The 21,328-nt window shown below is 41.4% G+C and overlaps 1 protein-coding gene across 1 annotated transcript; it reads left to right on the top strand.

The window, feature by feature from the left end:
• Positions 1-11,649: 11,649 nt before the first annotated feature.
• LOC134616207 (immunoglobulin lambda-1 light chain-like) lies at positions 11,650-14,640 on the top strand. The gene is made up of 4 exons (XM_063460937.1): positions 11,650-11,788; positions 13,453-13,764; positions 13,897-13,971; positions 14,325-14,640. Exons 1-4 carry the CDS (start codon positions 11,650-11,652, stop codon positions 14,471-14,473), a joined length of 675 nt encoding a protein of 224 aa, XP_063317007.1. The 3' UTR covers positions 14,474-14,640.
• The last annotated feature ends 6,688 nt before the right edge of the window (positions 14,641-21,328 follow it).

The raw sequence follows: 21,328 nt of genomic DNA, 5'->3' as shown, positions 1-21,328 counted from the left end.
TGGACAGAAATTATTTTTGGAGTGGCACAAATAATTTGTGTGGCATCAGATTTGATGCAGAACACCTGATTGTTCTGTAAATAGTTTGAAATGTTTGTTTAAAAAACGCCTTGGCTGCACTTTTAGGTAAACAGCTGCAAAAAACTTTGTTTGCAAAACTCAGTAACTTTTTTGAAGAAGTAACTATATAATTAATTGCCCAACATTGGTCATGTTTGTGTATGCATGTGTAGCTGTATATATCCACATGCATGTGTGTGTGTGTGTGTGTGTGTGGGGGGGGGCCTCTTTTACCCGGACGATCTGATATCCTCGTGTCGGTGTTGTTCCCACATCATCATAATAAATGTTGTTCCAGGTTCAACATTGCAAGTGACCAATCATATTGTTGTGATGTCCCCCTTTTGTGCCTTTGAAAAATACTGCCTTAAAAAAATCTACTTCACTTGCAAGAAGAGAAACCGCTTCTGTCCGCCGATCCAGGAACTTGAATTCTTTGCATTTCAGGATCCATCCATCCATTCATTCGCTTCCGCTTATCCTTTTCAGGGTCGCGGGGGGCGCTGGAGCCTATCCCAGCTGTCATAGGGCATTTCAGGATACTTTCCTTTCATAAACGGTAAGCATTATACATATTGTCCTTGCAGAGGCAGTTTCTCTTCTCGCAAGTGAAGTAGATTTTTTGAAGGCATTTGTTTTTTTCGAGGTCGCGGATGACGTCAGGAGAAGGTGATTGGTCACTTGCAATGTTGAACCTGGAGCAACATTATTTATGATGACGAGGGAACAACACCAACACGAGGATATCAGATCATCACTGTTACCCACCAGCGCAATAGCTCACTGGGATGTCAAGGCTCAGTAGGGCCGGTGTTCTCAGAACAGCGAACTCCTGGCACATTGTTTTCAGACCCCCTACCATCTTTTGCTACTCATATTAAACATGATATATAAACAGTGTTGGGAAGGTTACTTTTAAAATGTATTCCATTACAGATTACAGAATACATGCTCCAAAATGTATTCTGTAACGTATTCCGTTACGTTACTCAATGACAGTAACGTATTCTGAATACTTTGGATTACTTAATATATTATCGTGCTTTTTAGAACTACGTGAATGTACTATTGCTGTGATTTATTACTGTTACTGAAGGTCCGCGGCTCCGAACCGTAGTAAAGGGACCTCTGACTAATACGGCGGGTTCCGTGTCGGGCTGGTAGCCGAAAAATAGCTTTACTTTGTTGTCTGGGTCAACTTTGCTTGCGAGAGACAGAGAGAGGCGTTGAAAGGCTGCTCCAACGGAACTTATTGTTTCGGAGGAAAACACGAACACAGTGTACAGTTGAGTAGGGCTACACGATTTTGCATAAAATGAGAATCATGATTTTTTTGCTTAGAATTGAGATCACGATTCTCTCACGATTTTCTTTTCCAGTATAAATATTTATTGCACTTATTAACTGCACATCAACTTCGTAACAGTTGAAACTGAACATAAAAACAATAAATAAACATAAAAACAATAAATGCCTCACATTTTGTTGTTGCCGCAAAATGTTGTACTGCTTGAAATTCCGTCTCCACCGTTGCTCGACAGTGCGTGCATAGAGCAGGTAGTGCAACAATAGAAAAATAGTTGCGGGAGGGCACTGTGTAGCGTTTGTCTAGGGCAGGGGTCAGCAACCTTTAACACCCAAAGAGCCATTTGGACGCGATTTCCACGCAAAAGAAAACTCTGGGAGCCGCAAATACTTTTTGACATCTAAAATGAACATAACACTGTATATATTGGTTTTTTTTTTTACCTTTATGCTTTGTGTGAACAACTAAGGTGTGTTGCCTAAATGCATGAAGTGCTACAGAGAAAATTACATTTTATTTATGTAATTAACACATTTTGAACTTTGCAAAATTCCGCCTAAGTATGTATTTTACCTGGTTAATGTGTGTGGCGGGGCGTGGACTGCAGCGCCGCTGCAGGGGAGGCGGACGCACCTTAGCGGTACCCGCAATCACGCCTCGCCGCCTTAACATCTGTGCCACCTATGCTGTTGTGTTGGTGTGTGTCGGGCTGCGAGCTTTAACACCGGCTGTATGCGTAAAGCAACCGTGTGTGAAAAGTGGTCAATAAAAAGATGCTGAAAAGCGTGTTCATGGAAACATAGTCGGGTCTCCCGTGATATGTTTACAATGGGACTTCCGCTCCTGAACCTCTGCGCACAGCGTCTGCTGTACGATCGGGGTCACTTTCATCTTTACGCACGACTGTAAGCTGTCGTCTGTGAGGCGTGAACGTGTTTGTTTTTGGAGAACAGCTGCTGACATAATGTGGATCCGAAGATCCATAATTGGCCTTCCTGGGGTTGAAAGTCTCGCACGGCGTTTCGGCGGGTATATCGGCTTCCGCAAGTGTGACGCTTATTTTGATCGATCAAAAACTAATACAATATAATTTTATATTTATATTTCAATATCACAATAATCTTCCAATTTAGAACTACGAGTTAAAAAAGAACTAACATAAATAAAGTAGACTTTAGCTAATTACTTACAAAAAATTATTTATTTCCCCAAACCATGCGGAGCCGTAGAAGGACTAAAGATCCGCATGCGGCTCCGGAGCCGCAGGTTGCCGACCCCTGGTCTGGGGTGTTGATCATTTTCCTAAATCCCTCGTTTTGCACAGTGTTGATGGGAGCCATATCTTTGGTCAGGTGATAAGTAAGTAATTTCTTTGTGCCTGCGGGAGTTCGACGTGTATAGGGAAGCGCTGTATAAGGTTCCCGTTATTGATGTTTGGGTGGTTGACCGGGACGGATTTTCTCCTGTCACTTTCTCGTCACCCCTGACGTGTTCTCCGTTGTTTCTTTCCTGCCAATTTGAGCATCACGGCACAGCTTCTGTATCACGTGGTATAAGGCTCCGCCCTTGTCATTTGTTGAGCAGGAAGAGTGAGCGCTTGTTTTCATGCAGATTATGTCCCGGATCAAAATGCGGTACAATCGTCGTTGTCTTTCTTTCTTTCTTTTTTTTTTTTTTAGATCGTTGTCATTTGGAAATGAGATCGCACATAAGTATGAATCGAGATCGCGATTTTCTAACGATTAATCGTGCAGCCCTACAGTCGAGTCTTAATAGCGTACTTACAACTGGGCTCGTCAGGCGCTCTTCTTGGCTGCAGTGGTTATTATTATATGTACATGCTTCCAGCTCCCTTTTTTGCTCTATGACAGCTCGTACTTTTCCACTCTCCTTTCTCTCCCTCCTCGCGCTCACAGACACATAACGTGTATGGCAGTCCATTCTCGCTGCAGCACGGACTACACTGCCCATGAGGCTACATTCTTTAGGGCTATGCCTGTAGCATTCTGCCTATTAGCTTAGCACAACAACAACAACAACAAAAAGGCGCTCTCTCACCCAGGAAACACACAGTCGCAGAGAGAGTGCACGTCGCCCTGAAACCATGGCAACAGTAACGCTGCCGCCTGGAACAACAGAAGCTGTCAAACAAAACCCAAACAGTCCTGACCCGCCACAATATAAAACAGGGAAGTACCGCAGTATAATCCTTTTATTTCAACAAAGTAACTGTATTCTGAATACCACCTTTTTAAACGGTAACTGTAACGGAATACAGTTACTCATATTATGTATTTTAAATACGTAACGGCGGTACATGTATTCCGTTACTCCCCAACACTGTATATAAACATGATATTATACATACTTTGAAAATAACCCCCACCCTCCTAACGGCTGCACCTTCCGAAAAAGTCTCGTCTGGGCTTTTCACTTTTTTATTTTAAACAATCAACAGAAAATTTCACAGAGAGATTTTTATATAAGGTTTTTAAAGCTGTGGGGTTAATTTTTAAGTAACATGAGCCCAGTGGCAGCAGCAACGCTAGGCTAACACTAGCTAGCCGGCAAGTTCATAAACCTGGTGCTAAACTAAGAGAAGCCACAAAATCAGTTTGAATAAGAGTAAACATTTACTCACCAAGTCAGTGTATCAGGTAAAGATCCACAGCAATGACAACAATAATCTCTTGTGCTGAAGCTTCTCCAGGTTTGCTCAACATATTCCAGAAAAAAAATGTGGACACCATGAACATGCGGACTGATCTGTGCCAGGGAGGAGGAAGGTAGTGACGTGGCATTTTCAAACCACATTGTTTTATCCTTCCGCTTCATTAGGACCTCAATGGGGATGTGGCGTACAACACTGGAGGCCAACTTCAAGCCCACAGCACAAGTCACCATCAAGTGTGGGATCTATCAAGGAGATGCTCTGTCCCCACTGCTGTTCTGCATAGGTCTGAATCCCCTCAGTGAGATCATTCACAAGACTGGCTACGGATACCCACTATGGAGTGGAGCAGCTGTCAGCCACCTCCTGTACATGGATGACACCATGCTGTATGCCAAGACTGAACGAGACATAGATTCACTGATCCACACCACCCGCATATACAGCAATGACATGGGAAAGTCATTTGCCTGGAAAACTGTAGTCGAATGATAGCAAAGAGAGGGAAGGTAGTCAGAACTGAGGGAATCAAACTACCAGAAGGCAACATTGCAGACATAGAGGACAGTTACAAGTACCCGGGGATCCCACAGGCAAATGGGAATCATGAAGAGGCTACTAGGAAAGCTGGTAGTATGAGCACCTGTTGATGCATACTGCTTGTTCTGAGAATGAATAACTAGGATTAATGTGTAATTTTGATTGTGTTATTGCTTACTGTAACAAGTTAAAAAATAGGGTTAATCTAAGTTCCCCCAGCATGCCAGACCCCTGACCTGCACCAGTTGTGCAACAACATTAGAGAAACACATCATGGAGCTAGAGTTGGATGTCTCAAGACCGGTCTTAAGACCACTTTTACGTGGTCTTGGTCTTGTCTTGGTTTTGGATCCCTCGGTCTTGTCTTGGTCTCGCTGTCTCGGTCTTACTTTCTCAGATCGACATAGTGGTCAGGAGATTTGGAGTCCCGGGGGCTTTTGGAGTGTAATTTGTTTCATAGTTAGATGCCTGACTGACAACTGTATGAAACAAAAACTACACACAATATTCAAAGCATATAGCATACAGTCGTAAATTCCCCCTAATTTTGGTATGATCCGAGTTTAGGCACTAGGCGACTGAGCACAACACTTATGTGAGCGAGGGGAGAGAAGCTGCTGCCTGTGAGTTTGCTGTAGGAGAAGCGCAGACAGGCAGACAGAGGAGAGCTTAAGTTTGACCAGGTACCAAAGCAAATCATTCGCACTGTACAAATAATGTAAATATGACGGTGCATCACAAAAGATTGATATCAAACTGATCACTTGACCCATATTACGTTACTTGCTCTTTGAGTGAATCAACAAATGGCGAAATGAAAAGCCGAACAACAACAACGCTTTTATTTTAGAGTCTTAGCTTACATGTGTATTTATTTCAAATTTTCAGTTGTTACCCGGCCTCTACGCCTCCATTGGTTTCAGTTATGTACTGATGAACACAACAATGGTATGTAAATATCTGGTTTCAACTGTATATTTGATGATGTTGGTGTTTGGCTTGATTGTCAGCACAAAGAGGGAGAGAGAGGAACAGAGAGGGAGAGAGAGGAGCAGAGAGGGAGAGAGACCTTTAACACACCTTTATTACATCAATACTTCAACTCACAACCATAACTGAAAATACATGCCAAATCAACATATGACCAAGCCTCCCCTCCCACCATCAACCCCACTCAAATGCAATAAACACAAAAAACAAAACAAAACCAGAAAACCTCTTTTCAAAAATTCAAAACTAAATCATCATCAGTTATTTTACACAAAACTCCATTAATGCCCCAAATAGAGACAAACTCTTCAATGTTGGACACCATCTTATAATAAACAAACTCTACTTTCAAACGTGCACCCACTAACCCTTTAAACATAAGTTCTAAGTTAACAGATCCTGTCCCCTTCATTTTGTTCCTCCTCGTGAGCCATATGCTCATCTTAGCCTGACCTATTAAAAAATTAATCAAGCAAACCTTCCTACGCTGCGCTGCAGAGTACCTCGGACCCAGGATAAAGAGACCCTCCTCCAAAACACTCCCAAGGCCAGCAAGCCACTGCCGCAGCAATGAAAAAAGGCCAGCTAGCCTGGGACAGCCAAGCCACAGGTGCTGCAGTGTTTCCCCAGTCAGACAGAAAAGACAGTGGGTCCCTGTTCGTGGATCCATATGTGCCACGTGTCTGTTCGTAGCCACGGCCCCATGCACTATTCTCCACTGGAGATCCGCACTGCGTTTCTCTATAGGAGGTTTGTACAGGGACCTCCAGCTGCCCCTCGGAGATGACCCCGGAGCCAACACACCTGACCACTTCGATTCCAGAACACCAGCCAACAAGCCCCTATTCAGCACCTTCACAGCCACCTCATATATAGCCTTCTTTGAAATCCGTGACAGGTCACTCAGAACAGGTGTTCAAAAGGAAAGAAGAGAGCCTCCCTCCTCATCCTGCTCCCCAACTACAGCACAAACAGACAGCGAAGGGAAGTCAGCTGAACTTGGTTGACTACCTGCAGAGCGATTCCCCAGCGCAGCCCTCACGAGTCCAGGAAGAACACTCATGACCTCTTCCACCAGCTTCTCCAGAAAGCGCAGAGACCTGATCCCAGTCTCCTGAGCCAACTTGGCAGCCGTTTTCCACTGCCCTGCCGTCCTCAGGCCCGCCAGCTTGGTAAGACCAGCATTTACGAGGAACCTCTGCACACTAGCAGTGCTGAGCATCCTACTTGGCACCAAGGAATTGTAAAAAAGAGGCTCCTCACCAACATCACCATAAAATTGAGAACAGTCTCTCTGCACTTTAAAAACAGTCTTCCAAGCAGTCAAAACAGACTGGTAAAAAACAGAGGTCTGCGAAAGATCCATGCCAGTCAGGTCTATGAGAAACAGGTGCTTGTCATATATTAGGTCCTTTATCCTGTGAAGCAGCGTAGATGCTGTCTTGAACCAGGGTTGTTGTTGTCTTTGATAAAGATAACGCTGTGCTGTCTGAAGACGGAACGCTGTGATCCGGCTGCGAAGGTCAATCAAACCCTGACCCCCCTCTGACACAGGTAGAGACAGCACAGCAGACCTGGTCCAGTGAAACCCTCCCCAAAGGAAATTAACCAGTCTTTTTTGTATCTCCTTGAGAAGAGAGGCTGGAGGCTCAACAACAGTGGCACGGTGCCAGAGTACGGAAGCGGCCAAGTTGTTAACAACCAAAGTCCTTCCCCTATAAGACAACTGTGGCAGGACCCAAGTCCATCGAGACAACCGGGCAGCAATCTTTTCAACTACACCCTCCCAGTTCTTCCCCTGAAAAGCATCAGTTCCCAAAAAAACTCCCAAACACTTCAGCCCCTCCCTGTTCCACTGTAAGTCTGCCGGTAACACTGGCTCCCCTTCATCAACCCACCCTCCCAAAATAAAACCTTCACACTTTGACCAGTTAACCTTTGCGGAGGTTGCTCGCTCATACAAGTCCAGTGTCTTTCTGAGTGTTTCAATATCACATTGACCGGTTATAAAAACCGTAACATCATCAGCATAAGCTGACAACTTTACTGGACTTCCTGCTTTGTCAAAGGTAAAACCTAAGAGTCCCTGCCTAAGATGGTGTAAAAAGGGTTCAATAGCCAGTGTATACAACATACCAGAAAGAGGGCATCCCTGCCTAATGCCCCTCTGAGCTGGAACAGGCCGACTTAACCCTCCCCCCACTTTTAACATGACAGTAGCATTCGAATACAACAATTTAATCCAAGAAATAAAAATGTTCCCAAACCCAAAAGCTTCCAAAGTTTCAAACAAATAATGGTGATCAACTCTATCAAAAGCCTTCTCTTGATCCAGAGATAAAAACCCCACATCCAAGTCCTTGAACTTGGCCAGATCAACAATGTCTCGAATTAAAAACAAGTTGTCCATAATAGTTCTTTCAGGGACACAGTACGCTTGATCCACATCAACAATCATGTCAATACAGGTCTTCAACCTATTAGAAAGACATTTCGCAAGAATTTTGTAGTCCGTACAAAGCAAAGAGATAGGCCTCCAAGTTTTGAGCAAGCCCAGGTCCCCTTTCTTTGGCAGTAAAGTCAAAACTGCCCTTGTGCAACTTGTTGGTAAGATCCCAGTGGTCATACAGTACGTGAAAACTTCATAAATGTCCTCTCCTATCAGCGACCAGAATTTTTGGTAAAATTCCGCAGGAAGACCATCAACTCCTGATGACCGACCACCGTTGAGTTGTCGAACCGCTGAAGACATCTCCACAAAAGAAATAGCAGACTCCAACACAGCCGATTTGGCCTCATCCAGCCGTGGCAGCCCCACCAGCATCTTCGTCACACATTCAGGGTCACACGCGTCAGCACTAAAGAGGCCGGCATAAAAGTCAATGGCGAGCTTCCTCATTGTCGCTGGGTCAGATGTCACCTTCCCATCCGGAAGCCTGAGGTGCAACATTTGGTGTGACTCTCGAACCCTTTTCTCCAGCTTAAAAAAGAACCTTGTCGGGGCATCTATTTCCTTAATAGCAGAAATCCGAGACCTAATAAGAGCACCCTTTGCTCTCTCGTGAAGAAACTTACCCAAAGCCTTTCGCCTACTGTCCCAGGTATCATTTGTATTGTCCGTCCCACTTATAATCTCAGTCTCCAGCCTCTTGAGCTCTCGTTCTAAGTCCTCAAAGTAGTCTTTAACAGTGGCTGTTGCATGTGATGTGTATTGTTGACAAAAAAGCTTTATCTGTGTTTTCCCCACCTCCCACCATTGAGCCAAATTGCAAAAGTCCATTTTCCTTAGTTTCCAGTGGCACCAGAAGTCAGAAAAAGCTCGACAGAACTCTTGGTCATGAATCAGCTGCACGCTAAAGCGCCAGTGTGAACAGACATTAGAATGCATCAATAAAGAAATATCCGCAGTCACTAAATGATGATCAGAAAAACCAACAGGTGAAATCTCTGCTTCAACTAGCCTATTATTGTACGTCTGGTTGATATATAATCTATCAAGCCTAGCTGCCTTCACATTGCTCTCAGAGACCTTTACATATGTATACTGTCTGGTTGTGGGATGGAGCTGTCTCCACACATCAGTCAAATCATTCTGAAGAATGACTGTAGACAAAAGTGAGCCCGAAGGTGGGTGAGGCTCTCCTGTGTTTCTGTCAACCAAAGGGTGGGTTGTGCAATTCCAGTCCCCTCCCACCACTATTATTGAACCACTGTTTAATTTTGATAACTCATCACTAATTTTGCGAAATAATCGCACACGACCCGCAGCTGAGTTATGGGCGTATACATTCATAAAAACAAAAGATATTCCCTTGATAGTTGCTTTTACTACCTGAGCCCTTCCCTGCTCTATCTCACAGACAGAAACATGTGACAGGTGAAGGTGCCTAGAAAATAAAATTGCTACACCCGCACTAAGGTTGGTACCATGACTTAAAAAAGCCTGCCCACTCCAACTCATTCCCCATTCTGTCTCATTATCTATAGTGCTATGTGTTTCCTGTAAAAAGAACACATCAATGTTTTTGTTCTTGCTAAGCTCCACTAAGACTGCACGCCTTTCCCTATTCCTACCCCCATTAATGTTAAGTGTACCTACTCTCAAACTTGCCATAAAAGACAGAGAGAAGAGGAGGAGAAAAAGAGAAAAGACAGTGAGACGCTTCCAGAAAGACACCCTTAGTGCTCCAAACATTCTACTGTGCTTTTAAAGGAGTTTTCCCTCGTTTTTCCCTCCTCAACTTAGTCAAGATCTTTTTAAGACGGAATCTTTTCTGTTTGCTCAATTGTTCATAACCAACAACTCTTCTCAGTTTCAGAACAGATTTCATAAAAAGATCAACATCCGGAAAAAACTCTGCAACTTCCACGGACTGCATACCAAAAGTCTCATCCAAAAAGCGGTTTATATATCCTAAGGAATACGACTGCTGATGGTCCTCTTGTGAAACAACATCAGAGCATTGTGACAGGGAATCATCTTCTAACAAGTCGTCTTCCTCATTTTCTGCGCTCAAAGAACCTGAAATTACATTCGCAACACCCACCTCACTTGCCGTTACTTTGGCCTGCCCACTGTCCCGATTTTCCTCCACACTTTCCCCGGCCTGTATGTTATCAAATCCATCCTCCACCTCATTGGTCCCCTGTACTACCCCCTGGTCTTCTGGCTGCGACCTCCATTCTGTCACCCTGAGCCGCTAGCGGCTCGCCGATGACAGCGCTGCTCGTAGACGGCTGCTCGTCCGCACCGCTACGAGCCAGCTGTTCCCCCGTACCGGCAGCTACAGCGCGCTCCCGCTCACTTACCCCACTAGCATGAGCCTCTTGCTCACCCGTGTCACCGCGCACTTCCTGCTCTTTATGAGGGCAGGAAGAGCGTTTATGGCCAACATCACCACACTCAAAGCACTTCATGCTACCTGCACTTGCGTAAACAGTATATAAACCATTTTCATATCTCACTTTAAAGGACACCTCCAGTGTCTGCGAAGGATCGTTCAGGTACATGAAGGCCTGCCTTCGCAGTGACTGAACGTGCTGCAGTCTGGCGTCTTTGCAGCCAAGACGAACAACCCTGAACCCGCTAGCAAACTTGCCAAAGCGGGTCAGTTCCTTTTCAAGCAGTTCATTCAGGATGAACGGTGGGACACCGGACACGGTGACCCGCGTAGATGGCACAAACAGTGGCGAAACAGCCACAAACAAATCATCCAGAATGATCCCCCTTTCAACCAACAGGTGAACCAAGCGCTCCTCACGGAGAAAAGCCACCACAGCCTTGTTCATCCGAGAGCCATAAGTTATGTTCTCATGGCCCACCTGTTCACCAACAGCTAGCAGAACCTGCTCCACGGTGTACTGTTGGGGCGCTACCACCCTGGCCACATGTCTGATAGACAGGGGAGGCGAACCCTCACTGGGGAGGGACGCCATAACTCAAGGAAAAAAACGGCCAATTAGCTAAAATTCTTCACTCCACACAACACAATGAAATAAACGTGCCTTACCTGTTAACCACCCATAAAGCCCAAAGTTTTCTGGAAAGAAGAAACAGTCCAAACGTCCCAAACTCACTCAGCGGCTCCACGCACTCACCACACACATTCACACACCCATTCACTCACACTCCCAGCATGCAGTGCAGGAAGGAGAGGAGCAGAGAGGGGGAGAGAGGAGCAGAGAGGGAGAGAGAGGAGCAGAGAGGGAGAGAGAGGAGCAGAGAGGGAGAGAGAGGAACAGAGAGGGAGAGGGAGGAGCAGAGAAGGAGATTGAGAAAGAGGACAGAACAGAGATGGAACAAGAGCAGGTGAGACACACATGTTGGTCAAATGGTTGTTTGCCAAAACTCATCAGAACATGTATCAAGTACCTAGTGTAACTTTTTAGATACCATTTGTTACTTTTCAAATTCCATATTTATTAAGCTATGCAGGCTTGATACAGCCCCGACTTTGTTCTGCCTTGCTGCTTGATTAAAAACCTAGTTTAAGGTGTCCTGCATATGTGATATATATTTTTTTCCTATATGAAGTCATTGTTTTTTGAACAAAACTCAAGACACAGCCTAATAAGCTGAAATATGATCCTGCTTCCTCATTTGGACTCATTCACCTCAGCTGACACATTCAACAGCAGACAGGTTTTTGTAGCAGTCTGTCTCACTGTGAGAGGAAATGGCTACCTCGTCTTTGGCTCTGGAACTAAACTGTCTGTAACAGGTAAGAACAAACATTTATTTTCCTTCAGTTGTTTTATTGTAAAAGCTGAAAATGTGTTTAAAGTCAGTTTCTGCTGCTTCAGGCTTTACATGTTAGTTTTTTCATCATTAATAGAGAATTCATCTGCAGCCATTGTTACATAAGAAAAGCTCAATAATCTCTGAAAACATGTTGAAATCTCACTGAACAACTAAAGTTATTCTTTATTTCTGCAAATATTAGTGATGTTACAAATATTTAGGATTCTCATCTCAGTAATTCTGCACCATCTGCTGGTTTTTGAACACAAGAACATATTTGATGTTGAGATTAAAGAAATGTTGATTAATAAATATATTGTTAGCAGATTTATACTTTATGTATACAGCGCTTTGAGTACTCTGGGAGAGTAGAAAAGCGCTATAAAAGAATCAGTTCATTTACCATTTAGGACGAAAAATCCATTTTTAATATTCTAACATTTTATGTAGCTACTTCAAAATGTGTCTTTTTGTAAATAAAGTGATTGAAGCAGATACTGATTAGAAAATTCAGACATGATATGAAAATATGACATTGTTAAACTCATGGATGTATTTCTGACTATGAGTGGTGTGTGTGGATTTTTACATGACAGTAAAAAAGCAATTATTACTTGACGTTTCAAAATACTTTTTGAAACATACTTTTGTTGAATATACTTTGTCATATACTGTGGACGTTATTACTAAAATTATGATAAAGTATGTCTCATATTATAGGAAACATTTAATTCAAAATTTCATTTTTATTGTGTAGAAATGGTTGTTACAGTTTTTATATGTATAACAAACATAAAGCAAAATAATCACAGTAGTTCTTTTCCAATTTTTACACAAAAATATTTAAGAAGATATCAGTCTGAAAGACAAATATGGTCAAAACACATATAAGAAAATGTATTAGTAGTACAATATGTTTCGAAAAAAGATGAATTTATTTTTGGATAGAAGAGTATCTCTGTCAGAAATCGTGTCTCTGGACTAATATGGAAAATAAATTTTGACTTGTATAAAGACAAATATATATATTTTAAAATTGGACTGAATTAAATGTTTACTATCTAGTAGTCTAAATTTGTACATGACAATAAAAAGTCAGTATTACTTAAATTTACCAAATATCTTTTGATATATATTTTTCTTAAATATGCTTTTTCATATTCTGTGGATTTTATATTATCAGATATTATAGAAAATAATGCTTTATTCAGAATTTCATTTCAGTTATGTTTAAATGGTTGCTACAGTTTTTTTTAATATGTAAATCATGTCTAAAGACTAATATGGAAAATACATTTTCACTTGTGTAAAGACAAATGTATATATTTTAAAATATGACTGAACATTTTCTTTACTTCAAACAATAAAAAGCAAACACATGACAAATTAAACTGAAATGAATTTAATTTGACTTTTAAAATCATGCTGAGTGTTCCACATGTGAGCCATGATGACATGAGGTGATGACTGTGTTTGATATGAAGCTGAATCCAGTGTATGTAGTGAACTTTGTATTGATGAGTAGTTTAGTGATCAGAGTCCATGTAGTTTCCAGGATCAGACTGAATGCAGTGCAGTGCTGGAAGCTGCTGCTGACTGTGTGAATGTGTGTCTGTGCTGCTTGTTGCTGCTGTCAAACTTCAGATGAGCAGGTAGTGAAGCCCGTGGTGAGCGTGTACCCAGCAGCATCCAGAGCCCACCTGGAGGGGAACAGCTCCCTGCTGTGTGTGGCCTCAGCCATGTTTCCTCCTCTGGTCCAGTTCTCCTGGAAAAGACAGAAGAAGAACGGCGGAGAAGCGGAGGAGCTGCCCCCTGCTGAGGGAGAGCAGCTGGAGCTCAGAGAGTCGGGACACAGGGCCTCCATCTTACTGATCAATCAGCAGGAGAAAAACACATATAGATACAGCTGCTCGGTGAAGCACGAGGGGGGCACAGTGGAGGCCCAAACACAACAAGGTAATGAAGGCTTGGTGACTGTGTTCAGCAGTGATTCAGCTTCATGTGGAGATGCTGTCAAAGAGAGCAGAGGAGCAGAGGACTGACATTTCTCACTGCAGCTCCAAACATTTGACTCCTTTTCTGTTTCAGAGGTTCCAGCTCCAGCAGCCTCCTGTCCTCCAGAGAGAGAGCCAGCAGACCTGCCAGCTCTGCAGCCAGCTGACTGTAAGATCACCTGCTGCCTCTCTGCATGGACAGCTCCAATGTCCAATGAGGGAGCTGGAACAAGTTTAGGGACTCAATCTTAAAGTTGCACTAATTGATCAAATCTTCATCCAACAAGCTCTGATAAAGCCACTGTACACTAGCTGCTCAGCACCAAACAGCAGACAGACCATAATATGTCAGAGATCAGTTTGTTAGCTGCTTGTGGAGTTCTTCTGCCCCCAAGTGGACACAAACACTACATCAATTCATCCACTTGAAGAAGAAGCTGTTTCTATTTGGACTTTTTCTCCTTGATCTGAGAGGAATAACCCGACTGTCTGTCTGTCTCTTTGTGTCTGTCTGTCCTTCAGTGTCCTTCCAGTCTCAGTGCAGGGTGAAGCTGCTCTGCCTGCTGTACACAGTGCTGATAGTGAAGAGTCTGGTGTACTGCTGTGGACTCTCTCTGCTGATGATCCTCACAAACAAGGGAGCGTCCACCAACTGCACACATGCTGACTGACTGTTTTCTGCTCGCCTTTTCTCACCATCAAATCTCATCAATTCATCTCATTCATCACTTTGATCAGTATCACAAATGTTAGTTATGATGTGTTGTGCTTATTTTGGCTTTTTATTCAATAGTTAGAAGATCATCTGAAATAAATACATCTTTACATGTATTGTTACTCTGAGTTAGAATTCTTTTTTTTACTTATTGTGACTTTTATTGTAGTAACAAAAATCATCAGGTATATTTTTATCACAAATTTTCAGTTTTATTTCTTTTTATTTTGGTTGATTTTCAAATGTCAAACAGTGTAGTTGTGTTTGTAAGTGTGAATAATAAAGATTTCAAGATGAAGAATTTGATTCTTCTTTCATTGTGTGATAAACAACAACCCGTGTGAGTGAAGCACAAACTGACTGTATCCAAACTTGCTCTCCTGCAGAGCAGACGGGCTGTGTGGGTTTCTGCTCTGCAGCCTCCACACCGTTAGCTGTGGCTTTTCACTTTAATAACACAATGACAGTTACAAGCATGAAGAAGTCACTCGAAGAAGTCGCATGAAGAGTTGATGTTTAGTACGATCACAGCAGAAAAATACAAGATGAAGTCTAAACATTAAATACCACAGAACTCACGTAGAACCATTATGATTTAAACGTACTGACAAAAGTGAATAAATTAAGACAACATTTGTAAAAACAATTTCACAAGACACCATCAGTTCAGATAGATATTGAGCATCTTTCTAACTTTTCCTAATAATCATAAATATGTAAAATATTTAACTTCCTAGGACCTGGCATCCACATATGTGGACATCACATTTTGGGTTGTCGAGACCAAATTACTACATTTTGCTCGACAAGGGCCTGATATCCACTTACGAGGACATCATACTGCCACATCGAAAATTAAAGTGAATGTCCTCATATGTGGATCTCATTTTTCTCAGAAACAAAAACATTCATCAGGTCCCAATCAGCCCAAAGAGCAAAGAGAAATTAAAAATGTATGCCATGAAAGAGTTCGTGTCTCAGGAGGTTAAAACAAATGTGTCATTAATTAATCAGCTTAATTATTCAGACTAGTACAATTTATACAAATAATAAATTTGAGTTAAAAAATGTAAACAAAATCATAATTATTATAATCAAGACCAGCACAGAGAAACAAACTCAAAACAAAGATTATTTAGTAATTTGATGATTTTACCAGTGCTAAATATTTATTAAATTCACCCACGCTGTACTATACATTCTGTTGATATCAGTGGCGGTCCTAGCCTGTTTGGCGCCCCGGGCGAACACGCCCTCTGGCGCCCCCCCCCCCCATATGACCCTATATATGAAGAGAGAGAGAGTATGCATAGTATGCAAACAGCTACCAAACAGACATCATAATTCGTCATACAATGGGAACAGGACAAATCAACAATTGACACTGACTAATTAATATTATATTATTGTATATATTGTTTGGAGTTTAGTCTCTTACTGTTACTATTTTTACCATTTCTTCTTGGAGGAACTGTAACCCACATAATTTCCTTAGGGATTAAGAAAGTATTCTGATTCTTAATGTTTTAGGATACATGACCTGCCATTATCCAATGACACATCTGCTTACCTGTATCTTTTGCTCGTTTCTCCGTCCTTACTCTCAGCAAATGGGCGATAGAAAACCGATCGGTGCCTATGCCATTCCCAATATGCGCTGGCATGATGTCGGGGCAGCATGAGTACGAGCAATTTTTTTTTTTGCCGATGCCCGTGATGCCGCCCCCCACCACGATGCCGCCCCGGGCAACCGCCCGTCTCACCCGTATCTAAAACCGCTACTGGTTGATATCAATATTAAGATTTAAATCAGTGATAATTTTTTTAAAACTATTTTTTAAAACATTAATTTTAAATTCACTGAACTTTAGTGATGCTTTTAAAGAATTAATATTTTTTAAATGTTAATATAAAATATATTTCCCTGATGAGATTTACTCCACACGCTTTGTGTTTTATGTCAGGGTAAATAAAATATGAATTATCTGATTATTTACTATGAAGTGAAAAAGACAAAATATGAAACAGATGTTGTCATGGAGGAGTGGACTCAGGCGCAGACAAAACTCAGACGCTCGATGGCGAAGAATTAAGTTTATTACAGGAGGTTTGGTGTGACAACAACGAGTGATGAAAACAAACATGAACTAAAGGCGAGAGCCTAAAAATCGGGTCTGAGGTAAATAACTCATTTACAAGGTAGCACGTATCACACCACGCTGTGAGATGCTGTCAGTAGCACTAAAGGAAAACACTATGAACAGTGTTGAGACGACGCCAGTCTCTCTGATCCTTTTGTCTTTGTAGAGATCACAGAGATGTTTCCAAACAGGCCTAAATGTGTATGTAAAGGTGGATGACTGCCTACTGCAAATGAAATCTAACCATGGGTACAAATAAATGAAGCTGAAGCTGACGTAAAACACAGCCCTGTTTTTATTACTGTTTATAGATATTATAATTGATGATCATCATTTTGAATGATTCTTAAAAAGGGTTTAATGAATCCTTCAGTCTGAAACCAACTTGGAACAAAACACATTAGAAGATGTGGGAAAGAACCACAGTGTGCACATATTTTAAACACACAACCGAACCACATGTGTTTGTTTAAAAAAAAGTTGTTCATTGTAAATGTTGTTATATATAATTTATTTACAATATATATTAGAAATGTAATTGATTTTTCATGTTTCACATAAATATGAATATATATCAGTTTTCCTAAACTTATCAAATGTATTTGCGGGAAATAAACACATCCATCATTCTGAAAAATCAAATCTGTGTCTGATCATTTTTCTATCAGCTGTAGCTTCAAAGTAGCTTCCTCTGCTCTTTGTTTGTATAAAGATGATGAACACACAAATGAAATGATCAGAGGACACAGATGTGAACCTGCAGCAGACCTACACCTGCCTGTTTCTACATATTCATGTTTCCTTATGTTGCTTTCATTATGTTTCCTTTTTACCTGTATGAAAATGTTTGAAGTATTTTATGATCTTACAACTAAATCAAATATTTATAAGTGATGAACATCTGTGGCCGATATTGTGTTTGTGTATTTCCTGTCAATTCAAACTGTCGTCAATAAAACAGAAGAATTAAAAATGAGATGCTGTGAATATTATTTATTCATTTTGTTTCAAAAAACAAAGAAAAGCTGAACATATTCAACAAGTTATATAAAGAAGAAAGCAACAGATAACACTGTGTGTTACTAAATTCACAGCAACCTGAATGTGTTTGTGGGAACATGAATGTTTTTGAGTGTTTCTGCATCATGTGACCCAGATTTTTGGATCTGCTGTCAGATTGAAATGAAGACGATGAAACCACACAGCAGCTTCAGCTGAGCTGTCAATCAGCAGCAGCAGTCTTATCTGTGGGCCGCAGGGGCTGATGGGAGCTTTGAGGACCTGTTAGAAACCACGTGGCCCTCGTCTGATCTCACAGCTCGTCCTTGTTTGGCCTCAGCTGCATCAGAGCGCCACTTCTCCCCAGGTTCACCAGAGGAAACACCACTGCACAAAATGCTTTTCCTCCCAGCTGCTGCTCTGTGCTGTCTGTGTTCAGGTGAGTGTTTCCAGCCAATCAGGAGCCAACAAAGTCAACCTGTAACAAACACTGTCACACTAACCTTCATCTATCTGTCTATGTCTCTACAGCACTGGTTACCATGGCAGCAGAACAGCTGATTCAGGACGATTTAACATCGACCAGGAGAGTTGGAGAAAGTGTCTCCTTCAGCTGTGGAGGGACTGAACAGTGCTACGTTAATCAAATATGGTGGTACCAGAAGAAAGATACAGAAACATTTAGAGTGATTGGGTATATGCCTCAGAGAGGCAGTTGTATGCTTAACAACAATTACGGTCATCCTCAGAGAAATGATTTCTCTGCTGATAATATACGAAATGGCTGTGAGTTGAAGATAAAGAAAGTTAAACGTGATCATTCAGCCACCTACTACTGCTCCTGTGCTAAGCTTGATACCCACAGTGAGAAATGATCCCTGCAGCCTGAACAAAAACCAACAGATGAACAGATGTCAAACAGTGTTTGTGACAGGAAGAGAGCAGTAAACCACAGCCCAGGTTCACAGATTTCACCTCCATCTCAGAGTCACAAACATACTGAGCTCAGGGAGATTTTTATTTACTGCTGTCAGAAATTCAATTCTATTTATTTCTGTTTTGAACAGATTTTTCATCATGTTTTAAGATAGAAACAAGAGGAACAGATGACATCAAACTTCCAAATGTAAACAAATGTATCCTCAGTCCCACAAAAACATTTATTCAAAGTGAAAGAAAAACAGATTGTGTCAAACTGAATCAAAGTCCATCCCTCATTCACAGTGTCAATGTTCTCTTCATGAAAACTCTTCCAGCAGCACTTGTTGTTTAACACCTTTCAGTACATTTAACCAGACACTTTCACTTTATGACATTTTAAAGACAAATCTTGGACTGATGTCAGGTCAGGATTTTGTCCTTCTAGCAGCGGCTCATTAGGACGCTGATTTTGTTGGATTTCCACCAGATTCCTGTGGATGTTTATAGAGGAGGAATCAGTCATGGTGCCTCATCTTCTTTCAAAAGTCTTGTTATTAGACAAAGGTTTCAATGCAACGCATAATACAAAGTGCTTCAAAATTTTCACATTCTTGTTCCCACGCTGACCATTAAACAACAAATAATTGGCAGGCTGCTGCCAAACTAAACCAAACACACACAGAAAAAAACAACAAAAACAGCAACAACAAACAAAAAAACAGTCAACCGAACAAACAGACTCATTAAAAAAAAGAAAAAAAAAAAAGGGGGGGATCCTCAGACTACTCAGAAACAATAGTTGTGGGTGTGAGATTATTGTACTATCTTATGCCACGTTATATCTCTAATTAAACATTGTGAGATCATTATGTAGTTTTCTCCAAAAGTTGATTCTGTTCATCTGGACGTAGCGTTTTGTGGGAGAAACGTTTCGTCACTCATCCAAGTGACTTCTTCAGTCTCAGCTGAATGCAGGTTTCCCCAATCTTATAAGATCTGTTTATAAGATAACTTTTGGAGATTTACTTTCCTGGATGATTGAGAATGCATCAAGACATTATGTCGTTCTAATTTGCATTATTCTCCTGACTTAGAAGAAGGTGACAACTATTAGATTTATTAGACTGATTTGTATTCCATTAGACTGCTGATTTATTGTGAATGAATGACATTGTTTTATGATGCATTATACTGCTGATTTATAAGAAATACTGTTTTCAGAGAATCATGGCATTATTTGTCTGATTAGAAAGAACAGAACATACTGCACAGGAAGCCAAGGTCATAACTTAGGCTCACTGGGAGAGAAAGAATGTGGATGTTTAGGTTTTATGTCTTTGGAGGGGGGCTGAAGCTATAAGAATGTGAGAATCGGTCAGACACTTTGAGATCTGGCGGACACCCTCCTGTCCACATCTCCCGTCCGGATGTTTATGCTCAAAGTGATTGTACGGAATAATGAGAATTGTATGGAATAAAGAGATTGTTGATTGAGCATTTATACACCGAGTGTTGTTCTTCCTTCTGCCCAAAGATCAAAGAATTGGGATATTTAACAACTTGGTGCCGTGACCCGGATCTTTGGTCTGCTGAGGAAGGCAGATTTGGCCTGTGGTGAGATCGTGAGACGAGACGAACAGAGGGCCGGTCCAACATAATAAAAAGGTGAGCACCACCTGTTGTAAAAAAAATCGAAGTGTGCATATTGGACATTCTAAATTAATCTGTTTGTTAAGTTACACGTATTTTCACATTAAATTCTGTCGGTGTCTGGTTTTCGACGCAGGAAAACAGAACATTATAGTTGAGGCTGGATTCCAGTGTGAAATAGGTACTGGCTCTAGCAAGAAACTAAAAAGATTCTACGTTGAGACTAGAGTTGCAGCCCACATTAAATTCCACATTTAATTTTGTCTATGACTGGATTTGGGGCAAGAAACTTTGACCATTTTTGACCAAGATATGTCCTTTTTTTTTTTTTTTTTTTCTTTTTTTTTTTTTTTCTTTTTTTTATAAACCTGTCCCGTTTGGTTCTTTTGCCATCAGAATTATTGTCTAAAGGCGAAGAAAGATGCCCAACGGATTTACTTTACCAAATGGACCATCCCAGCCTTGCCGTAATGGTCCATTTGATTTACCTTTTATTGTTTATTTTATTTTATTTTATTTTATTTTTTTTAGTTGCTAGATACGGGACAGGGGAAAAGAAAAGGGAGAAAGAAAGAGGGGGGAAAAAAAACCAAAAAAAACCAAACAAACAAAAAAAAAAAAACAGCGGAGAAGAGGGACGGGGATAAAGGGCAAAAAACAAAAACCAACAAAATAAGCAGACAAAAAATACATATATCGATCACCTGGATCACCTGTTGAGAAAGAAAAAAGAAAACAAGCAGAAGAAAACGAGAGTAATAGAATAAACAACATCACAATGATATATGGGAATATAACACTAAATACTTAATATTAAACATTATTGTGCAGCACGTAAGATCGACAGCGCACAGTGTGCTTTGAGGTAGGAGCCAAAAAGGGTGTAGTTTGTGTGTGTGATCACCTGTGTGTACACCTGTGAGCATGAGCGCGCTTGTATTTAAAAGGTTCCTTAATGTAATGATCTGCTAGAGGGTGTGGGGGGCCACAGTCCCATCCTCCAGGGCATGAAGCAGGTATGGAGGAGATCAAAACTCCAGACATCCAGAGGCCCCCAGAACACAAGAGACCAAGGAAGACCAACAGAGGGGCAGCCGCGC

This window comes from Pelmatolapia mariae, linkage group LG18 (genome assembly GCF_036321145.2).
Source record: "Pelmatolapia mariae isolate MD_Pm_ZW linkage group LG18, Pm_UMD_F_2, whole genome shotgun sequence".
Lineage (NCBI taxonomy): Eukaryota > Metazoa > Chordata > Actinopteri > Cichliformes > Cichlidae > Pelmatolapia > Pelmatolapia mariae.
The sequence above is the reverse complement of the archived record's forward strand: the minus strand, read 5'-3'. Positions and strand labels throughout refer to the sequence as shown.